Source organism: Dunckerocampus dactyliophorus, chromosome 20, assembly GCF_027744805.1.
Source record: "Dunckerocampus dactyliophorus isolate RoL2022-P2 chromosome 20, RoL_Ddac_1.1, whole genome shotgun sequence".
In the NCBI taxonomy this organism is placed as follows: Eukaryota; Metazoa; Chordata; class Actinopteri; order Syngnathiformes; family Syngnathidae; genus Dunckerocampus; species Dunckerocampus dactyliophorus.
The window spans coordinates 516078-541728 of NC_072838.1; the positions used below are offsets into that span (position 1 = coordinate 516078).

At 46.9% G+C, this 25651-nt stretch overlaps 1 protein-coding gene across 3 annotated transcripts in view; it reads left to right on the forward strand.

Annotated features, from left to right (window-relative positions):
• rnf19b (ring finger protein 19B) overlaps nt 1-25651 on the forward strand; it is a 70980-nt gene that overhangs the window by 17676 nt on the left and 27653 nt on the right. For all 3 annotated transcript variants that reach the window (XM_054762817.1, XM_054762819.1, XM_054762818.1), the window contains one exon: nt 12689-13578. In XM_054762817.1, coding sequence (XP_054618792.1) covers nt 12923-13578 — 656 coding nt within the window. In that variant the 5' untranslated portion in view covers nt 12689-12922. The remainder of the gene's footprint in view (nt 1-12688; nt 13579-25651) is intronic.

Below are 25651 nucleotides of genomic sequence, written 5' to 3' on the forward strand. Positions count from 1 at the left end.
CCATACACTTCACTCACCACAGTTCCCACACAAATATTTAGCAAGTTACAACTCCAAACAGAGAGGGGTAGCTATTTTAATTAACAGGAGGGTGAATTTTATACTCCACAACACTATTATGGACACAGAAGGGAGATATATAATAATGAACATATCTGTACATTTCTAATGTACATTTCTGCATTGCCAACATATATGGTCCGAATGTTGACGACCCCTCCTTCTTTCACGCCTTCTTTTCTTCTCTCTCTGCACATTTGGATACAAGTATGATCTTGGGAGGGGACCTCAACTTAGTATTTAACCCAGAAGTGGACAGGTCTAGCCCAGCTGGAAGACATCGTGAGTCTCAATCAACATCGATACTGAAGAAATACATGAATGATTTTGGTCTTTGTGATGCTTGGCGCTCTTATCACCCTACTCACAGGGAATATACTTATTTCTCACCAGTGCACCACACCTACTCTCGTATTGACTACTTTTTGACAAGCAACTCAATCATATCAGACATTTCAAACATTCACATACACCCTATCACCATTAGTGACCACGCCCCAGTCTCTCTTTTTCTCACTAACCAAACAATGAGCACTCCTACTAGATGCTGGAGATTAAATACATCATTACAAAAGACTCAGACTTCCTAAAATACTTTGAAAGAGAGTGGACAATGTTTTTAGACTTCAATGACCAACCCGGTGTCTCGGCTAGTATTCTGTGGGAGGCAGCAAAAGCAGTAATGCGCGGAAAAATCATTTCATATTCATCATATAAGAAAAAGAAAGAGAGATTACTAGAATCAGAGTTGGAGAAAAAAAATCCAAATCCTCAAAGCAGCTCATGCTGACTCACAAGATGAGCATATTCTAAGTAAACTAAGAAAACTGAAACTAGACTTAAAAGAAATTACTGACAAGAAAATTCAGTTCCAACTGCAGAGGCTACGTTTGGAAAAGTTTGAGCATGGCAATAAACACGGAAAATACTTCGCTAACCAACTAAAAGTCAATAAAGAAAAAAGCTCTTATCTCCTCCATTAGAAACTCAGTTGGTCATATCACTCACCTCCCGGAAGAAATTAATTCCATCTTTAGGAGCTTTTATAAAAATCTATATACACCTCAGATTAAACCATCTCTCCCAGATATCGAAACATTTCTCAACAACATAGAATTACCAAAATTAAATGACGAACAGGTGACCAACTTAGATGTACCCATTTCATTAATAGAACTCCATAACGCTCTACACCGGTTTCCGAATAACAAAGCGCCAGGACCTGACGGTTTCCCTGCCGAGTTTTATAAAACATTCTGGTCATTTCTATCTCCAATATTTCTTAGAATGGTTTTGGAAATTAAAGGCAGTTCATGCTTGCCTCCAAACATGAACTCAGCTACAATCAGTCTCCTGCTGAAACCGAATAAGGACCCAACACTACCTTCCAGTTATCGTCCAATTTCACTGATTAATGCAGATCTTAAAATAATATGCAAAGCGTTAGCTATAAGGCTGGAAAAAGTTACCCCTCATATAATACACCCTGATCAATCAGGATTTATCAAGGAGAGAAACTCAACTAGCAACGTACGCCGTCTAATCAATCTCATTGATTACTCTATCATCCATAATTTAGAAACCACAATTGTCTCATTGGATGCTGAAAAAGCATTTGACAGAGTAAACTGGAAATTTCTCTTTGCAACACTACAAAAATTTGGCTTTGGAGATTCATTTAGAACATGGATTAAAATACTATACAACACCCCAAAGGCCTCTGTTCGGACCAACAATCAGAATTTACTTTACAAAGAGGTACTAGGCAAGGGTGTCCACTCTCTCCCTCACTATTTGCTATCTTTATCGAACCTCTTGCAGCTGCAATTCGACAACATATAAATATTAAAGGGATCCACACCACAAATGTTCATCATAAGATAAGCCTTTATGCTGATTATGTGTTACTCTTCCTAGATAATTCACATTCTTCACTTCACGAATCTATCTCACTCATTAACAATTATAGCACCTTCTCAGATTACTCCATTAACTGGTCTAAATCCACAGTACTGCCCATTAACTTTGGTTTCCAGAGCACCCCCTCTATACCACTGTGTTCAGGGAACATTAAGTATTTGGGTATTAACATTTCCTCCAACCTGTCAGACCTAATCCGCTTGAATTATACTCCACTATTGAAGTCAATAGAGGATGATCTTGCACGTTGGAGAACCTTACCCATCTCACTTACAGGCAGAGTATCCACCGTGAAAATGATGATTTTACCAAAGGTTAATTATCTATTTTCCATGATCCCCACCAAACCATCTATAATTTGGTTCAAGTCATTAGATTCATATATAAATAAATTTCTTTGGAAAAATAAGCCAGCACGAATAAGTCTCAAAACGTTACAAAAATCTAAAGAATATGGGGGCTTAGAACTCCCAAACTTCTCCAACTACTTCCTTGCAAACAGGTTACAGTATATCTTAAAATGGATCAACCCTAACCCATTGGATTATTTATGGCTAGACATCGAACAATCACTTAGCCACGAAATCCCAATTTGTAACCTGCCCTTCATTAGCCAAATCCTCCGGAAAAATAATTGTTTTAAAAGTATAAATATAAGCACCACTCTGACAGCTTGGTGGGAATTTTTAAAAATAACAAAATTCTCGCTCACTCCTTGCCAATACACTCCCGTCTGGAATAATCCTGACATCTTGCTTAAAAAGAAACCATTAAATTTCCCAACATGGCATGAAAAAGGAATAAGTTGTATGAAAAATATAATTATAGGAAACAACTTTATCTCATTTAACGACCTTGTTACACAGTATGGAATAAATCATAACAAATTTCTTGAATACATACAAATTAAATCCATAATTAAAGCAAGTTTCAGGACTATATCATGGGAAAGCAATACCACTATTGACCAATTTTTAAAAATATTTGCCCCTAAAACATTATCTAAATTATATATTCTACTTTCAAAAAATGACAACACAATCGGAGTACCAATCTCCAAATGGAGCTCAGATTTATCTACAAGCTGTGACCCTGAATTCTGGAAGCAAATATGTCTCAATGCTTCTCGGTTAATCAATAATCCCAACCTACAGCTGATTCAGTTTAATATCCTTCATAGAGTACACTACACAGGACATAGAATGTTTAGAATGGGCTTAACTGACTCTAACATCTGTACACACTGCTCAGACCATAGAATAGATGACTACTTATACTCCATGTGGACCTGTGCTCCCATTAACAATTTTTGGCACGGAGTGTGTGAGGACCTATCTTTGGCACTTGGGTTCTCCATTCCTACCTCCCCTTTACTATGCCTGCTGGGCGATCTCTCCACAATTGATGTAGAAACAAACCAAACACAGCTTCTCATCACTGCATTTAGCATCGCCAAGAAAACCATTCTCATCAATTGGAAATCAAGGAAGAAACTGAACATAGCTCTTTACAAAAATCTTTTGTTAGATCATATAGCTATGGAGAGAATGTCTGCTGAATCTAAAGAACAAATGTCAGAATTTCAGTCTATATGGGCACCAATAATTAATTCCCTGACCTGACTCTCAGGGGGGTGAGGGCATCTGTCTCTGCCCCTGGGGGTCTCGTTCATCTGGCATGGGGTGTGGTCTTCTTTGCTGGGCTGCCTGCCTGGGGGGGCTGGTGGGAGGGGTTGGGGAGGGGTCCGGGTCGGGTGATGGGGCGGGGTCGGGGGGGGCCGTCCAGGGGGCAGCGTTGGTTGACCTCCGGGGTGGTGGGTGGGCGGGGTGCTGCATCCTGCGGGTGCCGGGCGCCTACTGCTGCTGGGGGGGCCCTTGTGCGGCTGGTGGCGCTGGCTCTCCCTCGCCTCCTTTGCCTCTGGGGGTGGGGCGGGGTCTGCCCTGGGCCCTCCTGCTCAGCTACCGCGTGGGGTCGTCCGGTGTGGAGTGTGGGGGCGCGGGTGCCTGGGCCCAGCTGCCCCCGCGGAGCTATCTCCCCTGGGTGGGAGGGTGGTTTGGGTTGCCTCTTTTTATTTATTTATTTATTTATTTTTATTATTTTATTTTATTTATTTATTTTATTTTATTTTACCGATTTATGTGTGTGGTGTATGTGTGATAGGTGGGAGCTGCCTGTTATCCTCCGGCGCCTGTGGCTGTCCCCCGGGTGACTGGGGGCGCGGAGGTGGGGGTCGCGGATGTGCGGTTTGGGCTCGGGGTGGGGGGTGCGTGGTGCTGGGGTGGGGGGGATCCCTTGCATTCTCCCTTCAGGGACGGGGCCGCTGTGGCTTGGTGAGCGGGGGGTGTGGGAGCGGGCGGCGTGGTGTCCATCTGCGTGGTGCTTCCCGGGATCGGCGGGGGGATGCTTGCTCCGGGGTGGGGCGGTCGGGGGGTGGCTTTGGCCGGGGGCTTGGGGGGGGGGCTCTCAGGGCTGGCTCTTGGGGCACTGATCTTTGTGCTGCCTGCCCCTGTGGGCCTGGTGGCCTTCTGGCGGCCGGGGCCCGGCCTGGCTATTTGGGGCGGGGCTCTCTGGGAGGTGGAAGGCGGCCCCTTTCCTTTCATGCATTCTCAGTGACAATTACACGCCCACACATTCTTGCACCTTTATATATATGAAGTCTTCCTCACATACAGAGATACCTGTACATATGCACACTCACAGTACATACGTACTTCCCCACATTACTCACTGAGTTATCCAGGGTGTTATTATGTTGTTGGTTTTATTACAGCGACGGTGATATCAGCGGTACGACTATAGTTTTTTTTTTTTTTTTTTTTTTCTTTTTACAATGATGTGTAATTTACAGTAAATTACAGTAATTTTCATTCTGTTCACTATCATGGATAATAATTTCATTACTACAATTATGTGTGACTGTTTCAATGCAGTATTATCATTGTGATCACTGTCATCGTTCATCATTTCATGAATGCTATTATGTGTGACTGTTTCAATGCAGTATTTTCATTGTGATCACTGTCATAGTTCATCATTTCATGACTGCTTGTCATTGACAGCTTTGTCATTGTGGTTGTTGATGTTGTTTTGTCCGTATGTCCTTGTTCGTCTTTGTGGTTGTCACGGACATTTATTTGCTGATGTTGTCCTGCATGTTTCTGTTGTTCTATCACAATTGTTGTTGTTGCTGCTGTTGTCCTTGTCTCTTGTCTCTCTTTTTTTTTTTTGTTGTCCCCCTCCCCCGTTTCCTTCTCTCTTCTTCTCTGTCCCCTCCTGCTCCGGTCCGGTCGCCCCAAATTTGCTTTATAACAAGCATCCAAGTCAAATAAATTTTGTATGACAGGGGAAGTGTATATCACACTTCTCCCTGGCAGAGTAAATCTGTTGAGCACTTGAAGGCATTTAGATCTACAATTCTATCTGCTTTAAAGGCTGGACAGGACAGGGGGAAAAAAAAAAAAAAAAGGATGCTCACTGGGCCCGTATCATCCAACATCCAATCTGACAGCCCTAATTGATACACCGTTCTTCATTCACCTGCTTCCCCTGCTGCTGTTTTGCCTTGTGGTGTGTGTGTGTGTGTGTGTGTGTGTGTGTGTGTGTGTGTGTGTGTGTGTGTGTGGTGAGAGAGACCTGTGAGAGCGGCTGTCATGCAAGCACTCGATGCCACTTGTGTTGCATTTAAAGAGACAAAAGTTGGTTTCCTGCGATCAGGCGGCTCAGCCTGAGATTGTGACCAGTTGTGATTGTGCCAGCATGACAGATAGCGCCTACAAACGCAATGAAATGCTTGGTCTGAGCACCGTCAGCACAGTGATGCCACAGATGGTTCTATGAGTGTGTTGGCACTGCTAAGTGTCCTAGCGTACTACACGCAGCGTTTTTACATGGAAGAGAGGTATATAGTCCACTTTGTGTCAAAAAGGTATTTATGACATGCCTTGATTTATTTATGACCCCTGTCATAAAAGTGTATGACATGCCCCTCCCCCTACCCCCACCCCCCTCAACATCAAAGCGTTTTCACACCTATGTGACGAAGATCAAAGCGTTTTCACACCTACGTGACATGTTTATGGCATGGCAATAAAAGAATAAAAGTTTATAACGGGCCAATAAAACAATAAAACATCAAAGTGTTTTCACACCTATGTGTCAGGGATCAAAGCATCAGGAGGCAATAAAAGCTTATGGCATACCAATAAAATAATAGTTTATGGCATACCAATAAAACAATAAAACATCAAAGCGTTTTCACACCTATGTGTCAGGGATCAAAGCATCAGGAAGCAATAAAAGTTTATGGCATACCAATAAAACAATAAAGGTTTATGGCATACCAATAAAGCTTTAAAACAATAAAACATCAAAGCGTTTTCACACCTATGTGTCAGGGATCAAAGCATCAGGAAGCAGTGAGAGGCGACGGGCAGGGGTGGCAATTCTTGTTGCGCCCCGGCTTGTGGCCGGCATGTTGGAGTTTAACCCGGTGAACGAGAGGGTAGTTTCCCTCCGCCTTCGAGTGGGGGGACGGGTCCTGACTGTTGTTTGTGCTTATGTGCCAAACAGCAGTTCAGAATATCCACCTTTTTTGGAGTCTCTAGAGGAAGTACTGGAGAGTGCTCCCTCAGGCGATTCCCTTGTTCTGCTGGGGGACTTCAATGCTCACGTTGGCAGCGACAGTGAGACCTGGAGAGGCGTGATTGGGAGGAACAGCCCCCCCTGATTTGAACCCGAGCGGTGCTTTGTTATTGGACTTCTGTGCTCGTCACAGATTGTCGATAACAAACACAATGTTCAAGCATAAGGCCGCACTTCCATGATTGACTTTGTGGTCGTATCATCGGACTTGCGGCCATATGTTTTGGACACTCGGGTGAAGAGAGGGGCGGAGCTGTCAACTGATCACCACCTGGTGGTAAGTTGGCTCCGATGGTGGGGTAGGATGCCGGTCAGACCTGGCAGGCCCAAACGTATTGTGAGGGTCTGCTGGGAACGACTGGAAGAGTCCCCTGTCAGAAGGAGTTTCAACTCCCACCTCCGGGAGAGCTTCGACCATGGTCCGAGGGAGGTGGCGGACATTGAGTCTGAATGGGCCACGTTCCGTGCCTCTATTGTCGAGGCAGCTGATCGGAGCTGTGGCCGTAAGGTGGTTGGTGCCTGTCGTGGCGGTAATCCCAGAACCCGTTGGTGGACACCAGTGGTGAGGGATGCCGTCAGGATGAAGAAGGAGTCCTATCGGGCCTTTTTGGCTCATGGGACTCCGGAAGCAGCTGACAGGTATCGGCAGGCCAAGCGGTGTGCGGCTCTGGCAGTCGCTGAGGCAAAAACTCGGACATGGGAGGAGTTCGGAGAAGCCATGGAGAACGACTTCCGGACAGGTTCGAAGAGGTTCTGGACCACCATTCGGCGTCTCAGGAGGGGGAAGCAGTGCACAGTCAACACCGTGTATGGTGGGGATGGTGTGCTGCTGACCTCAACTTGGGATGTTGTGGATCGGTGGAAAGAATACTTCGAAGACCTCCTCAATCCCACTGACATGTCTTCCTGTGAGGAAGCAGAGCCTGGGGACTCCACGGTGGGCTCTCCTATCTCTGGGGCTGAGGTTGCTGAGGTTGTCAAAAAGCTCCTCGGTGGCAGGGCCCCGGGGGTGGATGAGATCCGCCCGGAGTTCCTTAAGGCCATGGATGCTGTAGGCATGTCTTGGTTGACACGACTCTGCAGCATCGCGTGGACATCGGGGGCAGTGCCTCTGGATTGGTAGACCGGGGTGGTGGTTCCCCTTTTTAAGAAAGCGGACCGGAGGGTGTGTTCCAACTATCGTGGAATCACACTCCTCAGCCTCCCTGGTAAGGTCTATTCAGGGGTTCTGCAGAGGAGGATCCGCCGGATAGTTGAATCTCGGATTCAGGAGGAGCAGTGTGGTTTTCGTCCTGGTCGTGGAACTGTGGACCAGCTCTACACTCTCAGCAGGGTCCTTGAGGGTGCATGGGAGTTTGCCCAACCAGTCTACATGTGTTTTGTGGACTTGGAGAAGGCATTCGACCGTGTTCCTCGAGGAATTTTGTGGGGAGTACTCCGGGAGTATGGGGTATCGGACCAGCTAATTCAAGCTGTTCATTCCCTGTATGACCGGTGTCAGAGTTTGGTTCGCATTGCCGGCAGTAAGTCGGACCCGTTTCCAGTGAAGGTTGGACTTCGCCAGGGCTGCCCTTTGTCACCAATTCTGTACATTATTTTTATGGACAGAATTTCTAGGCGCAGCCAGGGCGTTGAGGGGTTCCGGTTTGGTGGCTGTAGGATTGAGTCTCTGCTTTTTGCAGACGATGTGGTCCTGCTGGCTTCATCAAGCCGTGAACTTCAACTTTCACTGGATCGGTTCGCAGCCGAGTGCGAAGCGGCCGGGATAAGAATCAGCACCTCCAAGTCCGCGTCCATGGTTCTCGCCCGGAAAAGGGTGGAATGCCATCTCCAGGTCGGGGATGAGATCCTGCCCCAAGTGGAGGAGTTTAGGTACCTTGGGGTCTTATTCACGAGTGAGGGAAGGATGGAACGCAAGATTGATAAGCGAATTGGTGCGGCCTCTGCAGTGATGCAGACTCTACATCGGTCTGTTGTGGTGAAGAGAGAGCTAAGCCAAAAGGCAAAGCTCTCAATTTACTGGTCGATCTACGTTCCTACCCTCACCTATTGTCATGAGCTTTGGGTAATGACCGAAAGGACAAGATCGCGGGTACAAGCGGCCGAAATGAGTTTTCTCCGTAGGGTGGCTGGGCTCTCCCTTAGAGATAGGTTGAGAAGCACTGTCATCCGGGACAGACTCGGAGTAGAACCGCTGCTCCTCCGCATTGAGCCAGATGAGGTGGCTTGGGCATCTGGTCAGGATGCCTCCTGGACGCCTCCCTGGGGAGGTGTTCAGGGCAAGTCCGACCGGTAAAAGGCCTCGGGGAAGACCCAGGACACGTTGGAGAGACTGTTTGCCAACTGGCCTGGGAACTGCTCGGGATCCGCCGGGAGGAGCTGGACGAAGTGGCCGGGGAGAGGAAAATCTGGGGATCCCTGCTGAGGCTGTTGCCCCCGCGACCCGATCTCGGATAAGCGGTAGAAGATGGATGGATGGATGGATAGTACATTCTTGTATTTGGGTACTTACAGTATACTCGTACTGCATTTGGAAATAAATAAATAAATAGAATATAGTACATTCTTGTATTTGGGTACTTGCAGTATACTGGTACTGCGTTTGGAAATAAGGAAATAAAAGTAACACTTTAACACACACACACACACGCACGCACCCACGATCGGGGGGGTGGGAGAGGCAAAAAAAATAGAAAATACACAACACCACATTCAAATGTATATTTTATTTACTTAATAAGCATTAAACCTTGATATAAAACTGAATGATCAACATTTACATCGAGAAAAGCACGCAGGGATGTTAATTCTAGGCTTGATAAAATCCGTACACAGTCTGCAGGATATTGTAGGCCTCTCGCCCAAAGAGACGATGGTTGTGGGAGGCGGTACTGGTAGGCTGGGCTCTGGTAGGTCTAGTAGAAGGTGGAGCCCAGCATGTGCGATAGAATCACACGGAAACAGTCTCTAATTCACAAACAGGCCCTCTTCCTCAAACCATCAACCTCCAGTTCTTTGTTAAAAACGGTGATTGGATTTATTCGCCTCTTATAACTAGTCATCTTCTGTCTTACAACATTGTCTTCAGCTCGAGTGGTTAACCTCTTCCCCAGCAGGGCATGCCTCCGCTTCACACTGTCTTGAGTGAAAAACAAACTAATTTCTTTCAAGAGATCAGCCAGCTTTGGGAAATCTACCACCTTGAACGCAAGGTGAATTGGGAAATCTCGCTCTTTCTCCAGAACTGTCCTTGGTCTGGCAGTATTTGCAGTAGAGGTGGCATATCTGACCAGCAGCCAGATGTGTGATCTCGAACAATCGATGAGAAAAGATCCACTCTCTTCACGCAGTAGCGAATCCGTTCTCACCGCTACACTTGGCAACATTCTCGTAAGTCCTACATCCCCTTGGTCGTGCACATGTTGCATGTAAACGATGAAATCTTGAATGGAGCTCTTCAGTTTTTCAAATTCAGTAGAATAGATTCTCAGCTGCGTAACCTCTGGTTCCATATATTCATGACTGTATATATCCACAAAGGGAACTACTCCCATGCCTCTAAACTCACAAACCACCAGGCGTCCCCCATCAAGATGCAGACTCTTTTTTCTGAACACCGCCATTTTTTTTCGAACAATCACTCATAGTTTGACTCAAACACCCCTCGTTATATAAGACATCCCACACATTTCCACACCGCTCAGCACCTTCACCACGCCCATCAATGCCCTTTAAAATAATACTCACGTTATAAAGTAAATAACAAAGTCACGCCTCCTTCCTTTACCCCCACCTCCTCAGCCCATGACCTTTTCAACAGTAATTGTATTGGCCGGTTCGGGGGAGTGGTGTAGATGCAGGAGGGAGTGGCCTAGATGGGTCATTTCTACTTTGCTATTGAAGAAACAAGGCTGGTGGATGGACGGCTGACAGGTAATCATGATATTTTTTAAGAAAATATAATTTTTAACAAAATAGCTATAGTAGAAAGACTGGTATTTAAGGTTGTAATGTTTTGACTGTCATAGCAGTATTATATATATTGTTTCAATGGGACTATGGTAAAAAAAGTTTTCAGTGTTTTGACTGTCTTTGCAATTGGCTGATTTAAATGGTTTGAATGGGGACGTGTGAGCTAAGGATGTATTGTTTTGATTGTTTTAGTCGTATTATTTCTATTGTTTCAATGGGAAAACTACATGTTTGAGACACACAGACAGGCCGGAGGTGGCGGTATTAGGGCCCCAGTCACACATGCTGAGACACACCCAGATAAGGCTGGAGGATGTCTTGGGGGTGGTGGGGTTGGAGGGGGGTCGTTAGGAAAGGAGGAGTATGGGAATGGGGGCTTCCCTCACACGCAGCCGGAAGAAAACACAGTCACGTGGGAATGATTTTATGATTGTTTGTTTGTTTTATGACTTCCGCATGTCCGCTTGCTGATGCTTTGATCCCTGACACATAGGTGTGAAACTTCTTTCATGTTTTATGGCTTCCAGATGTTTTATTGTTTTATTGGTATGCCATAAACTTTTATTGTTTTATTGGTATGACATAAACTTTTATTGCCTCCTGATGCTTTGATCCCTGACACATAGGTGTGAAAACGCTTTAATGTTTTATTGCCATGTCATAAACATGTCACGTAGGTGTGAAAACGCTTTGATCTTCATCACATAGGTGTGAAAACGCTTTGATGTTGAGGGGGTGGGGGTGGGGGGAGGGGCATGTCAAGCTTTTATGACAGGGGTCATAAATAAATCAAGGCATGTCATAAATACCTTTTTGACACAATGGATGGATGGATGGATTCACTCAACAGCTAGTTTGACCTTGACCAGATGACCAGTTGCCATGGGAACCGCTAGTGGCTGCATTGTTGTGGTTACAGTAGGTAAGTGTAGGTGTGTGTTAGCAACCAGTGAATCATTATCACTCTCACTATGAAAACATGTTCAACCCTGGTTACCATAACAGTCATACCTACTAACCACTGATAGCTAAGTATCACTATGAAAACATATTCAACCTGGTTACCATAGCAGTCATACCTACTAACCACTGATACACTAGCTAAGTATCACTATGAAAACATATTCAACCTGGTTACCATAGCAGTCATACCTACTAACCACTGATACACTAAGTATCACTATGAAAACATGTTCAACCCTGGTTACCATAGCAGCCATACCTACTAACCACTGATACACTATGTAAGTATCACTATGAAAACATGTTCAACCTACATTAAAAAGTCTTTTACATTCAAAAAACTATATATTAAAAAACATTTAAATTTAGAAAAAGAATTAATATTTTAATGTAAAAATGCCATATATACAACAAAAAATGCAATAAAAATATTGAAATAAAAAAATCGTTTGGGTTAAAAATATAATTGAAGTCAATATAAAAGTAAGTGATCTTGATAATTGGACAGCCAGTCTGTCAATCAAAACCCAAACAGTCAGGTCACAGTGTGCTGACCTGGGTGACATTTACTGGCTCAGCAGCATCCTCACTCTGTGTGTGTGTGTGTGTGTGTGTGTGTGTGTGTGCTTGCATCCTGTTATCAACACACACACACACACCCCCGCATTATCATGTAGTATTGGCAATATTACCCATAATACCATGCAGTGTTGTCATCAAACATGGCAGTCAATTCTCACTCATTTCCACCTTTGACATGTATGTTATTTTGTGTCTTTTACATTGTGTGTGTGTGTGTGTGTGTGTGTGTGTGTACATAAGTGCCAGAGTCACAGAGCAGGTTGGTGTTTTGCCTGGCTGATAGCGAGGGTTACCATGGCAACAGCTGTGGCAGTGGTGTGTGAAGGGGAAGAGAGAGATGTTTGCGTCTCCATGAATATGTGATTGGATGATGTCACGTCTTTTAATTGGTGCTTTAATTGAGTCCTATTATGCTTGCTCCCAATTGGACACCCATGTACTACGTGTGTGTGTGTGTGTGTGTGTGTGTGTGTGTGTGTGTGTGTGTGTGTGTGTGTGAGAGGCACTGAGCACACTCTTTGTTGAACTTCCTGCTTTTTTGTTCGTGCAGAGCGAGGACGGAGTGTGAGAGGACGCTCCTTTGAAGGAAAGATTTCAACTTGTGGATCGATTTGCCTTCTTGTGCTTTTTGAAGAGTCCCACGCTGAGATACTTTTTGATGAGATGCAAGATGTTCGAAGTTGGAGAGCATTTCTTTTGTTGTCGTGTCTTTTCCTGAGCTGAAAGCTTCCGAAAAGGAGGAGAAGGCACGCTAGCGAGGCACCACCTGGTCTCTTCTGGGACGATGGGCTCAGAAAAGGACTCGGAGTCTCCCCACTCCTCGCTGAGCGGCGTCCCCAACCCGAAGTGCCGTGCGGCCGGAAAGCGCCAGCGCCGCATCTCCTTCCAGAGCCTCTTCAACAGCAAGCGGGGCTCCCAAGGTACCAGGGGCCCCAAAGGACGGGCGGCCACCACCACCCCTGTGTCCCACCATCTCCACTCACAGCAACAACAGCAGCTTCTACCGTCTGCCTTGAGCCCACCCGCGGTCCCGGCCACACCCACCACCACCACAGCCCCCCAGGATGCTGCCACCAGTACCCCCTCCAGGCAGCTCTCCTCCAGCCAGCCCTCCCTGATTGGCGAGGGTCCATCAACGGGGGAGGCTGACCTCCTGGAGTGCCCCCTGTGCCTGGTGCGCCAGCCCGCCAACCAGCTCCCCGAGCTGCTGGGCTGCACCCACCGATCCTGCCTGTGTTGCCTGCGCCAGTACCTGCGCATCGAGATCACAGAGAGCCGGGTCCAGCTCAGCTGCCCCGAGTGTGCCGAGCGCCTGTTGCCGAGTCAGGTGGCCAACATCTTGGATGACGCCACCCTGCTGGACAAGTACGAGGAGTTCCTGCTGCGGCGCTGCCTCGCCTCCAATCCCGACTGCAGATGGTGCCCGGCGCCGGACTGCGGGTAAGATGACGTCCCAGAATTCCACTTGACATTGAAATACTCACACGTGCACAAACTCATCTCGATCAAATGTTCTGCCTTTGCAAAGATCATCTTTTATTTGTATGTATGTATGTACTTTATTTATCCCACAGCGGGGAAATTTACTTGTTACAGCAGCAAGCAAGCAAGACAAGTAAAGAGAACAGTGTAAAGAAAGCATAGTGTCTACAACATGGTTCAGGTGGTGCAGGTGTTGTAGAGCCTGACAGCGGTCGGTATGAAGGACCTGCGGAACCTCTCCTTCTTACACCTTGGGTGTAACAGTCTGCTGCTGAAGGAGCTGCCCAGGGAAACAACAGTGTCATGTAGCGGGTGAGAGGTGTTGTCCATGATGGATGTCAGCTTAGCCAACATCCTTCTCTCCCCCACTTCCTCCACGGAGTCCAGAGGACCGTCCAGGACAGAGCTCGCTCTCCTGATCAGCCTATTGATCCTGCTCCTGTCCCTGTCCGTGCTGCCCCCTCTCCAGCAGCCCACAGCATAGAAGATGGCTGAGGCCACCACAGAGTCATAAAAGGTCCGTAAAAGAGTCCTGCACACACCAAAGGACCTCAGTCTCCTCAGCAGGTGGAGGCGACTCTGGCCCTTTTTGTAGAGGGCGTGGGTGTTGACGGACCAGTCCAGCTTGTTGTTAAGGTGAACACCCAGGAATTTGTAGCTGTCTACCAACTCTATGTCCGCTCCCTGGATGTTCACCGGTGTGAAGTGAGAAGTTTTACTCTGGAAGTTAATGATCATCTCCTTTGTCTTGCTGGTGTTGAGTTGCAGCTGGTTAAGCTCACTCCAGCTGACAAAGTCCCTGATGACCATCCTGTATTCCAGATCATTCCCCTCTGAAACACAACCAATGATGGCTGTGTCGTCGGAGAACTTCTGGATGTGACACTGTGTGGAGTTGTGTGTGAAGTCCGAGGTGTAGAGGGTGAAGAGGAAAGGGGAGAGCACCGTACCCTGAGGAGCACCTGTGCTGCAGAGTACCATGTCAGACACACAGTGACGGAGCCTCACATACTGTGGTCTGTTGGTGAGGTAGTCTATAACCTATGCAGTCAGGTGTTGGTCTACTCCCACGCTCTCCATCTTCACTCTGAGTAGTGACGGCTGGATGGTGTTAAAGTCACTGGAGAAGTCAAAAAACATGACCCTCAAAGCGCGGCCGCTGTCCTCCAGGTGTAGCAGTGATCTGTGCAGCAGGTAGATCACTGCGTCGTCCACTCCCGATCCGAGGCCGGTAAGAAAACTGCAGGGGGTCCAGCTGAGTGCCCACCAGGGGTCGCAGGTGCTGCAGGATAATCCTCTCAATGGTCTTCATCAGGTGAGAGGTCAAGGCAACAGGCCTGAAGTGGTTAGGCTCCTTGGGACACGGTGTCTTTGGGATCGGGACCACACAGGTGTTTGTGTTCAACTTTACATGTGTCACCCTCACCTTCCCCTTTTGGGCATGATGTTTCCTCAAAGTTGATCTTCGTTCAGTCAGATAGGGAGGAGCGGAGGAAGCCAAATGAGTCGGGGGGGGGGGGGGGGGGGGGGGAGTGGGTTAGGGAGAGGTGTGCGTGGAAGGAGGAGGAGCTTACTTGGCTTTGATGGTGAGCTTTGTGGAAGGAGTGAGAGGCGGTGCTCTCATCACCGAAAAGCAGAGTTTGTGTTTGTGTGGAGGATGTTGGTTTGATAACTGGTATGACTCCTACCGTCAGGCAGACGCTACAGGAGTTTGAAGTCCAGGACCACAAGGCTGGCAAACAGCTTTTACCCACAGGCCATCAGGCTTATCAACGAAGCACTCGCACACGCCGCACGCAACACACGCACACACTCATAGCACTTTATTTATTTATTTATTTATTTATTTGTATTATTTATTTGTATTAATGTCTCTTCTGTTGTTGTTGCTTAATTTATTGGTATATATGTTTATGTGTTTATGTTTCTTATGTTCTTATTCTTTCTTGTGTTTCCTTTCTTTTCTTGGGAGAATGAACAGAATAAGATTTTCATTGCATGGTATAACTGCTGTTTTACCATGCACATGACAATAAAACTCTTGAATTGAATTGAATTGAATTAACAGTGTGAGCACAGTGTTATGGAACACACAACACACACTTCACATCAACCCAAAACTCCTCAAAACAAGGTGTGCGTGCGTGTGTGTGTGTGTGTGTGTGTGTGTGTGTGTGTGTGTGTGTGTGTGCGTCAGCCAGCGATATCAGGGCCAACCCGCCTGCTGACCTCAATACTGAGCAAGATGATGCTGTCTGACGCACCACACACAGCTGCATCTACACAACATACACAACTTACACATATACACAACTTACACACATTTACAACATATACACATACACAAATACACAACATATACACATACACAACAAACACAACATATACATAAACACAACATATACACGTACACAACATATTGTTTAATTCCTTGTTACCTAGGCGGTGCAAAACCCTTTCTCCCTCGTGTAAGAAGCAGGCGCACCTGCCTACCTGACTACTCCGTTCAAAGGGTTACGGTGTCTCCCGTAGAGGGAAGAAAACCTCTAAGTCAAGGGCGAGAGGAACTCACCCAGGTATTAACAGCCTCTGTAGTGCAGAGGCGGCCCCGCTGCATCCGAGTCGCGCACGACCAGAGTAACCTACGGTTGGTCGTACGAGACGCCGGACACTCTGCTTTTACAATTGCTTCCTCTCTTAATGGATAGTTGCTCTTGATAAGGACCTGGGGTTATTTACTCATCTGTCATCGATCAGAGGGACGTCTTTACTGAGTTACCAGAACAACCTCAAAGGAATTTGTCTGTAACACACTGCTTACTCTTTGACCTCAAAAAAGATACTGGGTGACAACTCTTAGTGCAAGAGCGAAAAGCTTTCTTAGGAAAGTTAGCAAGGGCATTGAAGCAGGTACTCGATTAACTATAAGGGTGTACTTTACATAATGTCAGACTCAGACACGTGAGCTCCACTCACATATACCTAGATAGAAAGAAGCGCATGGCCGCAGGCCAGTGCCTCAGTCCTACCCCTATGAGGAAGCCAGTAGTTAAGACAAAAAGTCCAGTGAGGATGAGTTCGCTTCTTGGGGATAAGTCTAGTTGATGCGGGTCGGGCGTCGGGTGATCAGGCCTTCGACCTTCCCTGGTTGTCGTGACGGCTCTCGGTTGCTCCCGAGAGCGGCAAAGTTGGGGACCGCTGCTGTGCTCTTCAAGCCGTAACCGGGAAGGAGGCAGCATAAGTCATGAACCAGGCAACCAAACACAGCTGACTAACTAAGTCTAACCACATTAGTGTGGCTATTATTCCCCATACTACTCTCCATCCCACTAGTGCCCCCATTCTTAGCCACCATTCCCGTCTCCCTTTGAGCTTAAGGCTGGCTGCTAAGCTTACCATGTGGCTTAGGAGGAGAAGTAGTAACAGGCCTTCTAACATTACAGTGGCATAGAGAAATGGGACTACGAACGCTGATGCTATGTCCATCCCAACCCAAATTAAGAGTAGCACTGTCTTCCCTTTCCCTACCCAGGTGGTAGAGTCAATAGGCATTCGTCTCATAAGGTATACTACAAAGAGACCCAGTCCCAAGCTTCGCACCCCATACAACAGCCTAAGCACTATGACTTTGATTATCAGCAGAAAGGCTACAACTAACCCTTGATAAGGACCTGGGGGTTATACAACCATAGAAAGCCCAACAAGAGAAAAGTATCCAAAATTTAGTCTCACTTACATATTGAATCGCCCCAGGCCGTCCCAGGGTTCCCAATGTCCCATTCTGGGGTCTTAATGTGCTGCTGTGCCAGAGTCCATGGTTATGCTTGCTTACCTTCTCTTGCCCAGTACGTGCTGTAGTGATCTCGAGATTCAGACTGTGAGGAGTCGCTCCCAGCTCCTCCTTTTATAGCCAGCTTGGCTCCTCCCTCGGACGTCCAGTGAGTCAACTTCCTCTTTTGGTCTGCCAGCTGCTGATTGGTCACTGGTAGCACCTGATTGGTCACTGGTAGCACTGCCTTCCAGCTGAGGGCGGAATCCCAGGTCACATCTTCTTTCTGCCTCACAGTCTTGTCTTGGCTGCAGGCAAGAAGGATGGCCCATTCCGAGTTCCTCTTCTTCCTCAGGGCTTTGATTCCTGCTGCCTGCTGCAGATCACTCCTGCTGCCATCAGCATCCATGGCCACAGTTTGGCCAGCAGGCTGCCAAGCCATCCTCCTCCTGTGGAGGCTATTCCATCCGCTAGTCCAATCACTCTTTGGACCATGGTGTCTGCTGTCCTGGCGAACACTTTTCCAGTGACTTCAATCCAGTTGCACTCATGCTCCAGGGGTCCACTGCCACAATGTAGCCAGTGTTCTTTAGGAGAGTAGCAGGTGCCTGTGTTGTACTGACGATTGGGTCCTATCCACTCGAAGCCTTGGATCTCTTGCCCTTTACAGAGGTTCTGTTGGAATGCATGTCCTTCAGCCATGAAGTAGGTAGCTTGTGCTACTTCAGGCAGGACTTCTAGCCATCTGTCCTTTCTTTGTGCTATTCTTGGTCCTGTTAGTCTGACCAGGCATGGTGACTGAGTTGGTACGATAGCATATTTCCATCTTCCATTGTGTTTCTCCCACGTAGCTTCCATGTCATAGGTGTCATATGAGCCATTGTAGAAGTCCTGACAGCGCTTTTTCCAGGCGTCAAGTGCCTCTTGCCAATGTCACTCTACAGACGGTCTTGTCGTGGTTGCAATTCATCCTCCAGGGCCTTTGTTGCATCCCTGTCGGTGATCTCCACGGTTCCCAGTACAGGGTTCGTTCTCTCGAATAGACTGTAGCCACATATTGGTATCTTACCCAATAGCTGTCAGTCTCGGCCAGGCAGGGTAAGACCCAGAGCTTGACTTCTTTAGGACTCAGACCCCACCATGTGTGGGTTTCATCCCTGGTGTGTCTTTCTTCCCATGCCTGTAGAACTCCTTTCACAGTTCCATTCTTCAACAGTTCTTCACAATCATAGATCCACTTGGGGATTATTCCATCTTGGACTTCGTTCAATGTGCAACGAGGTGATGCTCCGTTGTTCCACCACTCGGTTCCATTCAGGCTCTGGTATGCTTTCTTGACCACGCATTGATCAATCCGGTTGAATTCGTCTTTCCCCGTGCCGTGTAGGTCATTGGGGGTTGGCAACAGTTGCACCAGAAAGTCGCTGTTAACTGGTCCATATACTCCTGACATGTTGAAGAACTGCTTACTCCAGGCACCCACGTAATGCCGTAGATTCTTCTTCCAGACCCATGGCAGTGAGTTGTTTAGCCAGGTATCGACCTGCACTCCTCCTGTCTGACCTGTCATTGCAGTTCGGGTCAGCACGAGAAAGTTCTTGGCACAGGTCTAACTGAAACTCCAATAGCACCTATCTAGTTTGGCTATGGCTTTCATACAGGCTATCTCTAGTGGGTTCTGGCGTCGTATCTTCTGTAGTGCCTTGTACACTTGTGAGTCCTTTGACAAGTTCTTTTGCAGGAGAGTCAGCATGCCATCCACTTGAGGCATCCAGTTTCTTACACGCATCCATGCTGACTCAGGCGTTGGGGATTCTTCAGAAGGGGTAGATTCTATGCAGAACCAGGACTCAGTGGGCCCTGGCCTCACCTTGGGCCCCTCCGTTGTCAGAGTTGGTGGTGCTGTGTTGTCTCCCGTGCTCAGGTCACACGTCAGGTTCAAACAGCTCCAGCAGGGCTCCCACTGTGGTCTCAGGCTCTCGAATGTCTTTTCGTCAGGATGGTAAGGAGCACCAAGCACCAGGTCCCTCTTCCGCATCCCTTGGTTGGCTTGCCTCGGCACTGGTACACACACGTACTGTAGTTGCAGTGCCAGGTCGGAGCTTCGCTTTCCTTCCAGAGCCAGTTACAGGAGGTGTTTCTGGTTGTCTCTTGGATCCATTGTTGCACTGTTACTTGTACTTTGTCGCTTGAGTTTTTCAAGCAAGCTTGAGCTATAGTCCAATCTGTGCCACTGAGCCCTAGGTCTTCGAGTTGTTCATCAATGTCAGTGTTGCTTATGAGCCGGGTTTCTCCCTCAAGGGCTGTAAGATTGTGTTCACTGTTCACTTTTCCGACGGCCTCATACCTTTCCTCCGCTGAGGCTGGATCCCAGGACATAGTCTTGGGTCTCCATGTGAGGCTTAGTTGGTGGTCTTCTACGTCCCAGCATCTATGGGTGAACCTTTTGGTGGTTCTGTATCGGACCTCAATCAGGTCCAACGCCGGCTGCTCTTTCCCTGGCTTTGGCGTTGTTGTTTGTAGGGCAGTGGCATCCCCACTCACTCCATAGAGTAAGGCGGCCACTATGCCCGATACTCCTATGGCTACGACCATTGCTGCAGATATGATGAGCCATTTAGGGGTCGTCTTCTTCTTGGTCGAGGTGTCTGATAAGTGTGGTCAGGAGTGTTGCTGCGGGTGTTCTCATAGACGGGTTCAGGGCCTGGTTCTTCATATATTGGTCCCAATTCGTAGTGATGTCTGGGGTCTGGTTCAGGCGGTGGGTTGTCTAGCAGCGCTCGGAGATCTCGGATGAATCGGGCTAGTTGGACGTAGTCCCGGTCACTGCCGGATCCCATCTTTTCTTCCTTCTTCTTTTCCGACGTTTCAGCTTGGGCCTTGGAACAGCAATGACTCTCTGCTCCTTCAGAGGCTGATAATATACTGCTTTTTCTCCTTCTAGAAGCCAGTCCAACCCCGGCACACCCACTTCCATGACGTCACATACCACTCATTAACGGGGAGTGGTGGTCCCTCCTTTTTCCATCGTCTTGGGTATCCTACTGTTACTTTATCTAATTGGGGATCTCTTCTGTTTGGCGTGACTTGTACAACCTCCTCATACAAGGGTTGGTCTTCATTTTCTCCGAAAAGTGTATGCCTCCACCATCCTTGTCTGCCAAACGGATGGCTGTACAGACAAGTGCCCACTTTGTGTAACTTGGAGAATATTTCTACTTTCCTGCTTGTGGTTCTGTCAGGGGAACTTGCCCCCAAACACCAAGGAACTAACAAAATGACAAAAAAACAAGATTTGAGATTTTCTCGCGCGCGAGGAGAGAGTGTCCGTGCCACACTGCAACACTCTCTAGTGGGACACTCTCTTCGCGCTTCTTTTATTGTCACAGATGGGTGGTACCACAGAAATGGATGTGATGAATTCAGTTTTTTTTATCAGTCATGATTAGTTTAGGAAGTGGACTGACAGAGAAAACAGCTGACCTCACCCGCTGGTGTAATGTGCCCCATGACCTTTGTATGGCCCATTTGTCCCCCAAGCCCATGCACGGGGGTCAACTGAACTGCTTTTCCTGAGTCCACTTTACAACACTACTGAATAAAAAGAAGTCACAGTGACTGTTTGATTAACTGTAGATAACAACATAAAGAGCATTTACATACAGTGGTAAGAAAATCCTTAACATTTCCCTCCTGTTTATCGAAGTACATCAAACATCACAACAACATAACTTCTCTCGTTTTTCTATGAGTTGGTCACATGTTGATTGTCACTGTGGGGTCTGAAAAACTTATGCATTGAATGGATCCACCCTGTCCGTCTCTCAACTTTCACTGCAGTCGGTGTTGTGAGGAGCGCTTTAAAGGGGCCTTCCCACCGCTCGCTGGACCACGTCTTCCGCTTGATGACCTTGATGAACACAAAGTCTCCAATGCGTAGAGGTCGTTGCTGTGGAGACAAAGGGTCGCCTGGCAGTTTATTGGCCACACGCTCACTCCATACTTCCAAAGTTTTCTTCATGAAATATGCCATGAACTGAGTCTGGGGTGTCTTTAGTTTTCAAAGTCAAGTAAATTGTACTGTCGTCCATACAACATTTTCACAATGTCACAATGTCAATACATTCAGGCCAAGGGTGGCCTGTTTCCTTTATTGTTTTACATAATTTGTTCTTAGTGGTGTCATTTGTCCTCTCAACCAATCCTGCTGATTGCGGGTGATACACACTGTGTTTTTCAGGTCTATTTTGAAATGTTCTGCCAATCTATTTATCACTTTGTTCACAAAATGTGTTCCATTGTCACTCCTAATTACTTGTGGAATCCCAAATGTTGGGATGATACCTCTACATAATGCTTTCGCCACCGTTAGTGCATCTGGTTTGGCTGTTGGGTATATTTCAACCCATTTTGAAAAGGCATCAATGATTACTAAACAGTATTCAACACCTTGAATTTTGTTTAATTGAATAAAATCCATGTGTATGCTATGGAACGGATGTGGGGGGGTCTGGGAAGCTCCCTCTTTTAGTTTCTGCTTCATGTATGCAATTGTGTGGTGTTCCATCACCAGGGAGAGGTAGCAGTGACACTGGGTTAAGCGTTGTGCATCTCTCAATGGTGACGTGTGGTTGCGATAGCAACGTGGCTGTGCACATCAGATGACGTGATGGAGACAAAAATGCCATGTTTGTCTGGAGCAACAATGCTGACACTGCATGCGGAACCTTGAGTGTAAGGGGATGAAACAGAACGACTTCCGCTGACGCAGTGATCGCCATGGCTGCAGCCAGAACAGCTTGAACACAAATGGGAGTGGCCCGCGCCACTGGGTCTAATTGTTGAGAATAGTACGCAACAGGTCTCAGCTTGTCGCCATGTTTTTGTAAAAGAACGGAGGTCATAAAGCCTTGCTTTGCATCAACAGTCTGAATGAACGATTTATTGTAATCTGGTAATGCCAATACTGATGCTTGGTGTAATTGTTGTTTCAGATTATCAAATGCGATACTCAAGTCTCGTGTCCACGTGATCTGATCATGCATTGCCACGGGTGTGGTGTAGATAAGATCTTGGAGTGGGCGTACTAGCGCTGCGTAGTCTAGTACCCATGCTCTACAATAGTTGCAAAGGCCCAAAAAGGCCATCATTTGCTTCTTGGTGCGTGGTTTAGGAGCATCTACAATCGCTCTTTTGCGATCCTGATTAATTGATCGGCCATATTTTGTCAAAGTATGGCCTAGATATTTGACTTGGCGTTGCCATAATTGCAATTTGTCGCGGCTGACCTTGTTTCCGGTGTCAGCAAGGTATTTAAGTAAGGCCAATGTGTCCTTTTGACATTGTTCACCTGTTGTGCTTACTAATAAAATATTGTCGACGTAAATGAAAATTTGACTACTGTTTGGTGGTGTAAATTTGGATAAGCACGTTGTTATATTTTGACTAAAAATGGTCGGGGACTCCACATAACCCTGCGGTAGCCTCATCCGTGTTAGTTTCTCACCCTTGTAGGTGAACACAAACCAATGTTGACTATTCGTTTATAATGAAATTGACCAAAACGCATTGCTCAAGTCAATCACAGAGAACCATTCTCCGTTTGGGTCGACTAAGTTGAGCAAGGTGTGTGGATTTGGAACATTTGGTGTTCTTTGGCGTACAGCTGTGTTCACTGCACGAAGGTCTTGAGTTAGGCTCCACGATGTTGATGAATATATTTCGCCTATTATACTGTCTTTACAGTCTGTTTAGATGGTAGCTAGACTGTAAGGCACGGGAATCTTCAATAAATCTTTTAACATCTACCTCTGGTTTAGTCACATGTCTTTTTTTAGTCCATGTGCGATAGACTGTAATAGTTGGAGGTTGGCCATTTCCTGCCTGTGGGTTCGCGACTTCTACAAGAGGAAAAGCTTCCATCCCGTCAACTTCATACTCAGTGTTGCGGCTAAAACTAGCATTTTGTTCTGTGGTTACTAAAACCCTTTTGAGTTGGATTTTGTCCATTATGAAATTATGAGCCGGTGTGATATCAGTATGAAATGCGAAGTGCCTAATCACAACCTCGATGCCAAGCTTCAACCTGAGACCTGTGTCACAGAAGGACATCGACTTGGTGTCTTATCACAGTTGTGACTTTGTTTTAGATCAGTACTGAATCACGTTGGCAGTTCAAGTTCAATAATTCTCCACTTTAATAAACGTGAGGCGCTTGTGTTAGCACCGTCAGGTTTCCACTCCTTGTTTATTGGTCTGAGAATGTATTTACTACTGAGCACACTCACTCACAAACCATTCATACCATTCATACTATCTGGCCAGTCGTTTACAGTCCAAGGGACCACGTTTCATGTCCAAAGGGACAGTCGGCTGAAATTTCCTGTGACTGAGACCTGTGTCTCAGTAAGACTGTAAATTACTTTATACAGTCACGACCGTAAATTACTTTATACGGTCAGGCGTCCTTTTGGAAAAGCTAACTTAAATCTCACACTAACGTTCTTTTGATATACATTAACTTAACCTCATACTAGGAAATTTCCAGCCCCGAAGTACTTCTAACTGAGTCTCCAATACCCAGTCCAGTCACTCAACTGACCTTGTTCTGTAGTCGAGTTGTCAGTTCGTTCGGATTCCGTTAGCGATCCCTCAGAGGATGACCCAGAGAGACTGGCCACATAGAAAGGTGGACTTCTTCAGAGACCCTGTCCCTGGCTGTGCGCACAGACTTCAGTCGCTGTCGGTCACCCTCTTTGGAACGCTGTTGTCATCCGGCTCGAAGGACCAAGTTTTAATGTCAGGGGAACTTGCCCCCAACCACCAAGGAACTAACAAAATGACACAGAAAACAAGATTTGAGATTTTCTCGCGCGCGAGGAGAGAGTGTCCGTGCCACCCTCGGTCTCACTCTCTGGTGGGACATTCTCTTCGCGCTTCTTTTATTGTCACAGATGGGTGGTACCACAGAAATGGATGTGATGAGTTCAGTTACGTTATCTGTCATGATTAGTTTAGGAAGTCGACTGACAGAGAAAACAGCCGAGCTCACCCACTGGTGTAATGTGCCCCATGACCTTTGTATGGCCCATTTGTCCCCCAAGCCCATGCACGGGGGTCAACTCAACTGCTTTTTCTCAGTCCACTTTACAACACTACTTAATAACAAGAAGTCACAGTGACTGTTTGATTAACTTTAGATAACAACATAAAGACCATTTACATACAGTGGTAAGAAAATCCTTAACAGGTTCTTAGGCTCAGCTGGGTATTTTCAATGAGCCATTTACAGTATTTATATTTCGGATTCTTGATTCCAACTTCAGGTACATGGCCTTGCTGGTCGTCCAGAGTAGCATTTCAGCCAACTGAAGGTCTACGTTTTCCTCCTGAAGTGGGTCTGCGTAGTTGGGTCCCCATCTTATTTTAAGTGGCTTCCCGCTGATTGTCATCTGGCAGGTGTTGAGGATCCATGGGGCCCACTCAGGACGATCCTCGTCATAACATTTGCGGTTATAATCTGGAGGCCATGGATGAAGCCTGCATTCCATTGTTCCTCCTTGGTGGGCCAAACTTCTTTCCAAAGTGAAGGATCTGATTTTCTTTATTTTCGCTGGGTCTTCTAAGTTACCATTTCTCAGCCATACACTGCGTAGGGCCCAATAATTATCTGAGGCTTTTGAACAACAGTTAAGGCCATAGTCTTTCTTGGGTAGTACGTCTATCGGTCCGCTTTCGGTCGGGTTTCCTTTGGTCCGTTCCCATGCCTCTTTTATGAATAAGGGCATCATTGTCGACCACCAGTGGGTGGCCGTTTGTACCACATCCACCACCACTTGTCGTCTTCTACTGCCCGCTTCTTGGGCCTTTGTTGTTTTCTGGTGACCCTGCAGTACTCCTGCTTTACTGCAGCGTCAGCTTCTTCCTCTTCAACGATTTCCTCATTTTTGACGACAAGTCTCACTGTCTGAGTTCCTTTTCAATCGACCTGAGAAGGTTCCTCCTCCATTGGGCCAGCCCACTCCGTGGGGATTGTGCTTTCCACGGGAGGTGTGTTTTCTTTATCCAGCCCCCTTGACTCATCTATCATTAGCTCCTCCTCCGAGCCAGAATGGTCCATTGCTGACTCAGCATGGTTTAGACTTGGTCTGGGTTGTACCTCCACTTCCAGTCCCACACCGTAGAGCCCTTGGTATGGCACTAATGCCATGTTCACTCTCACCGTGACTTCGGTGATTTGTTCTCTGTGACTTGGGGCCAGGC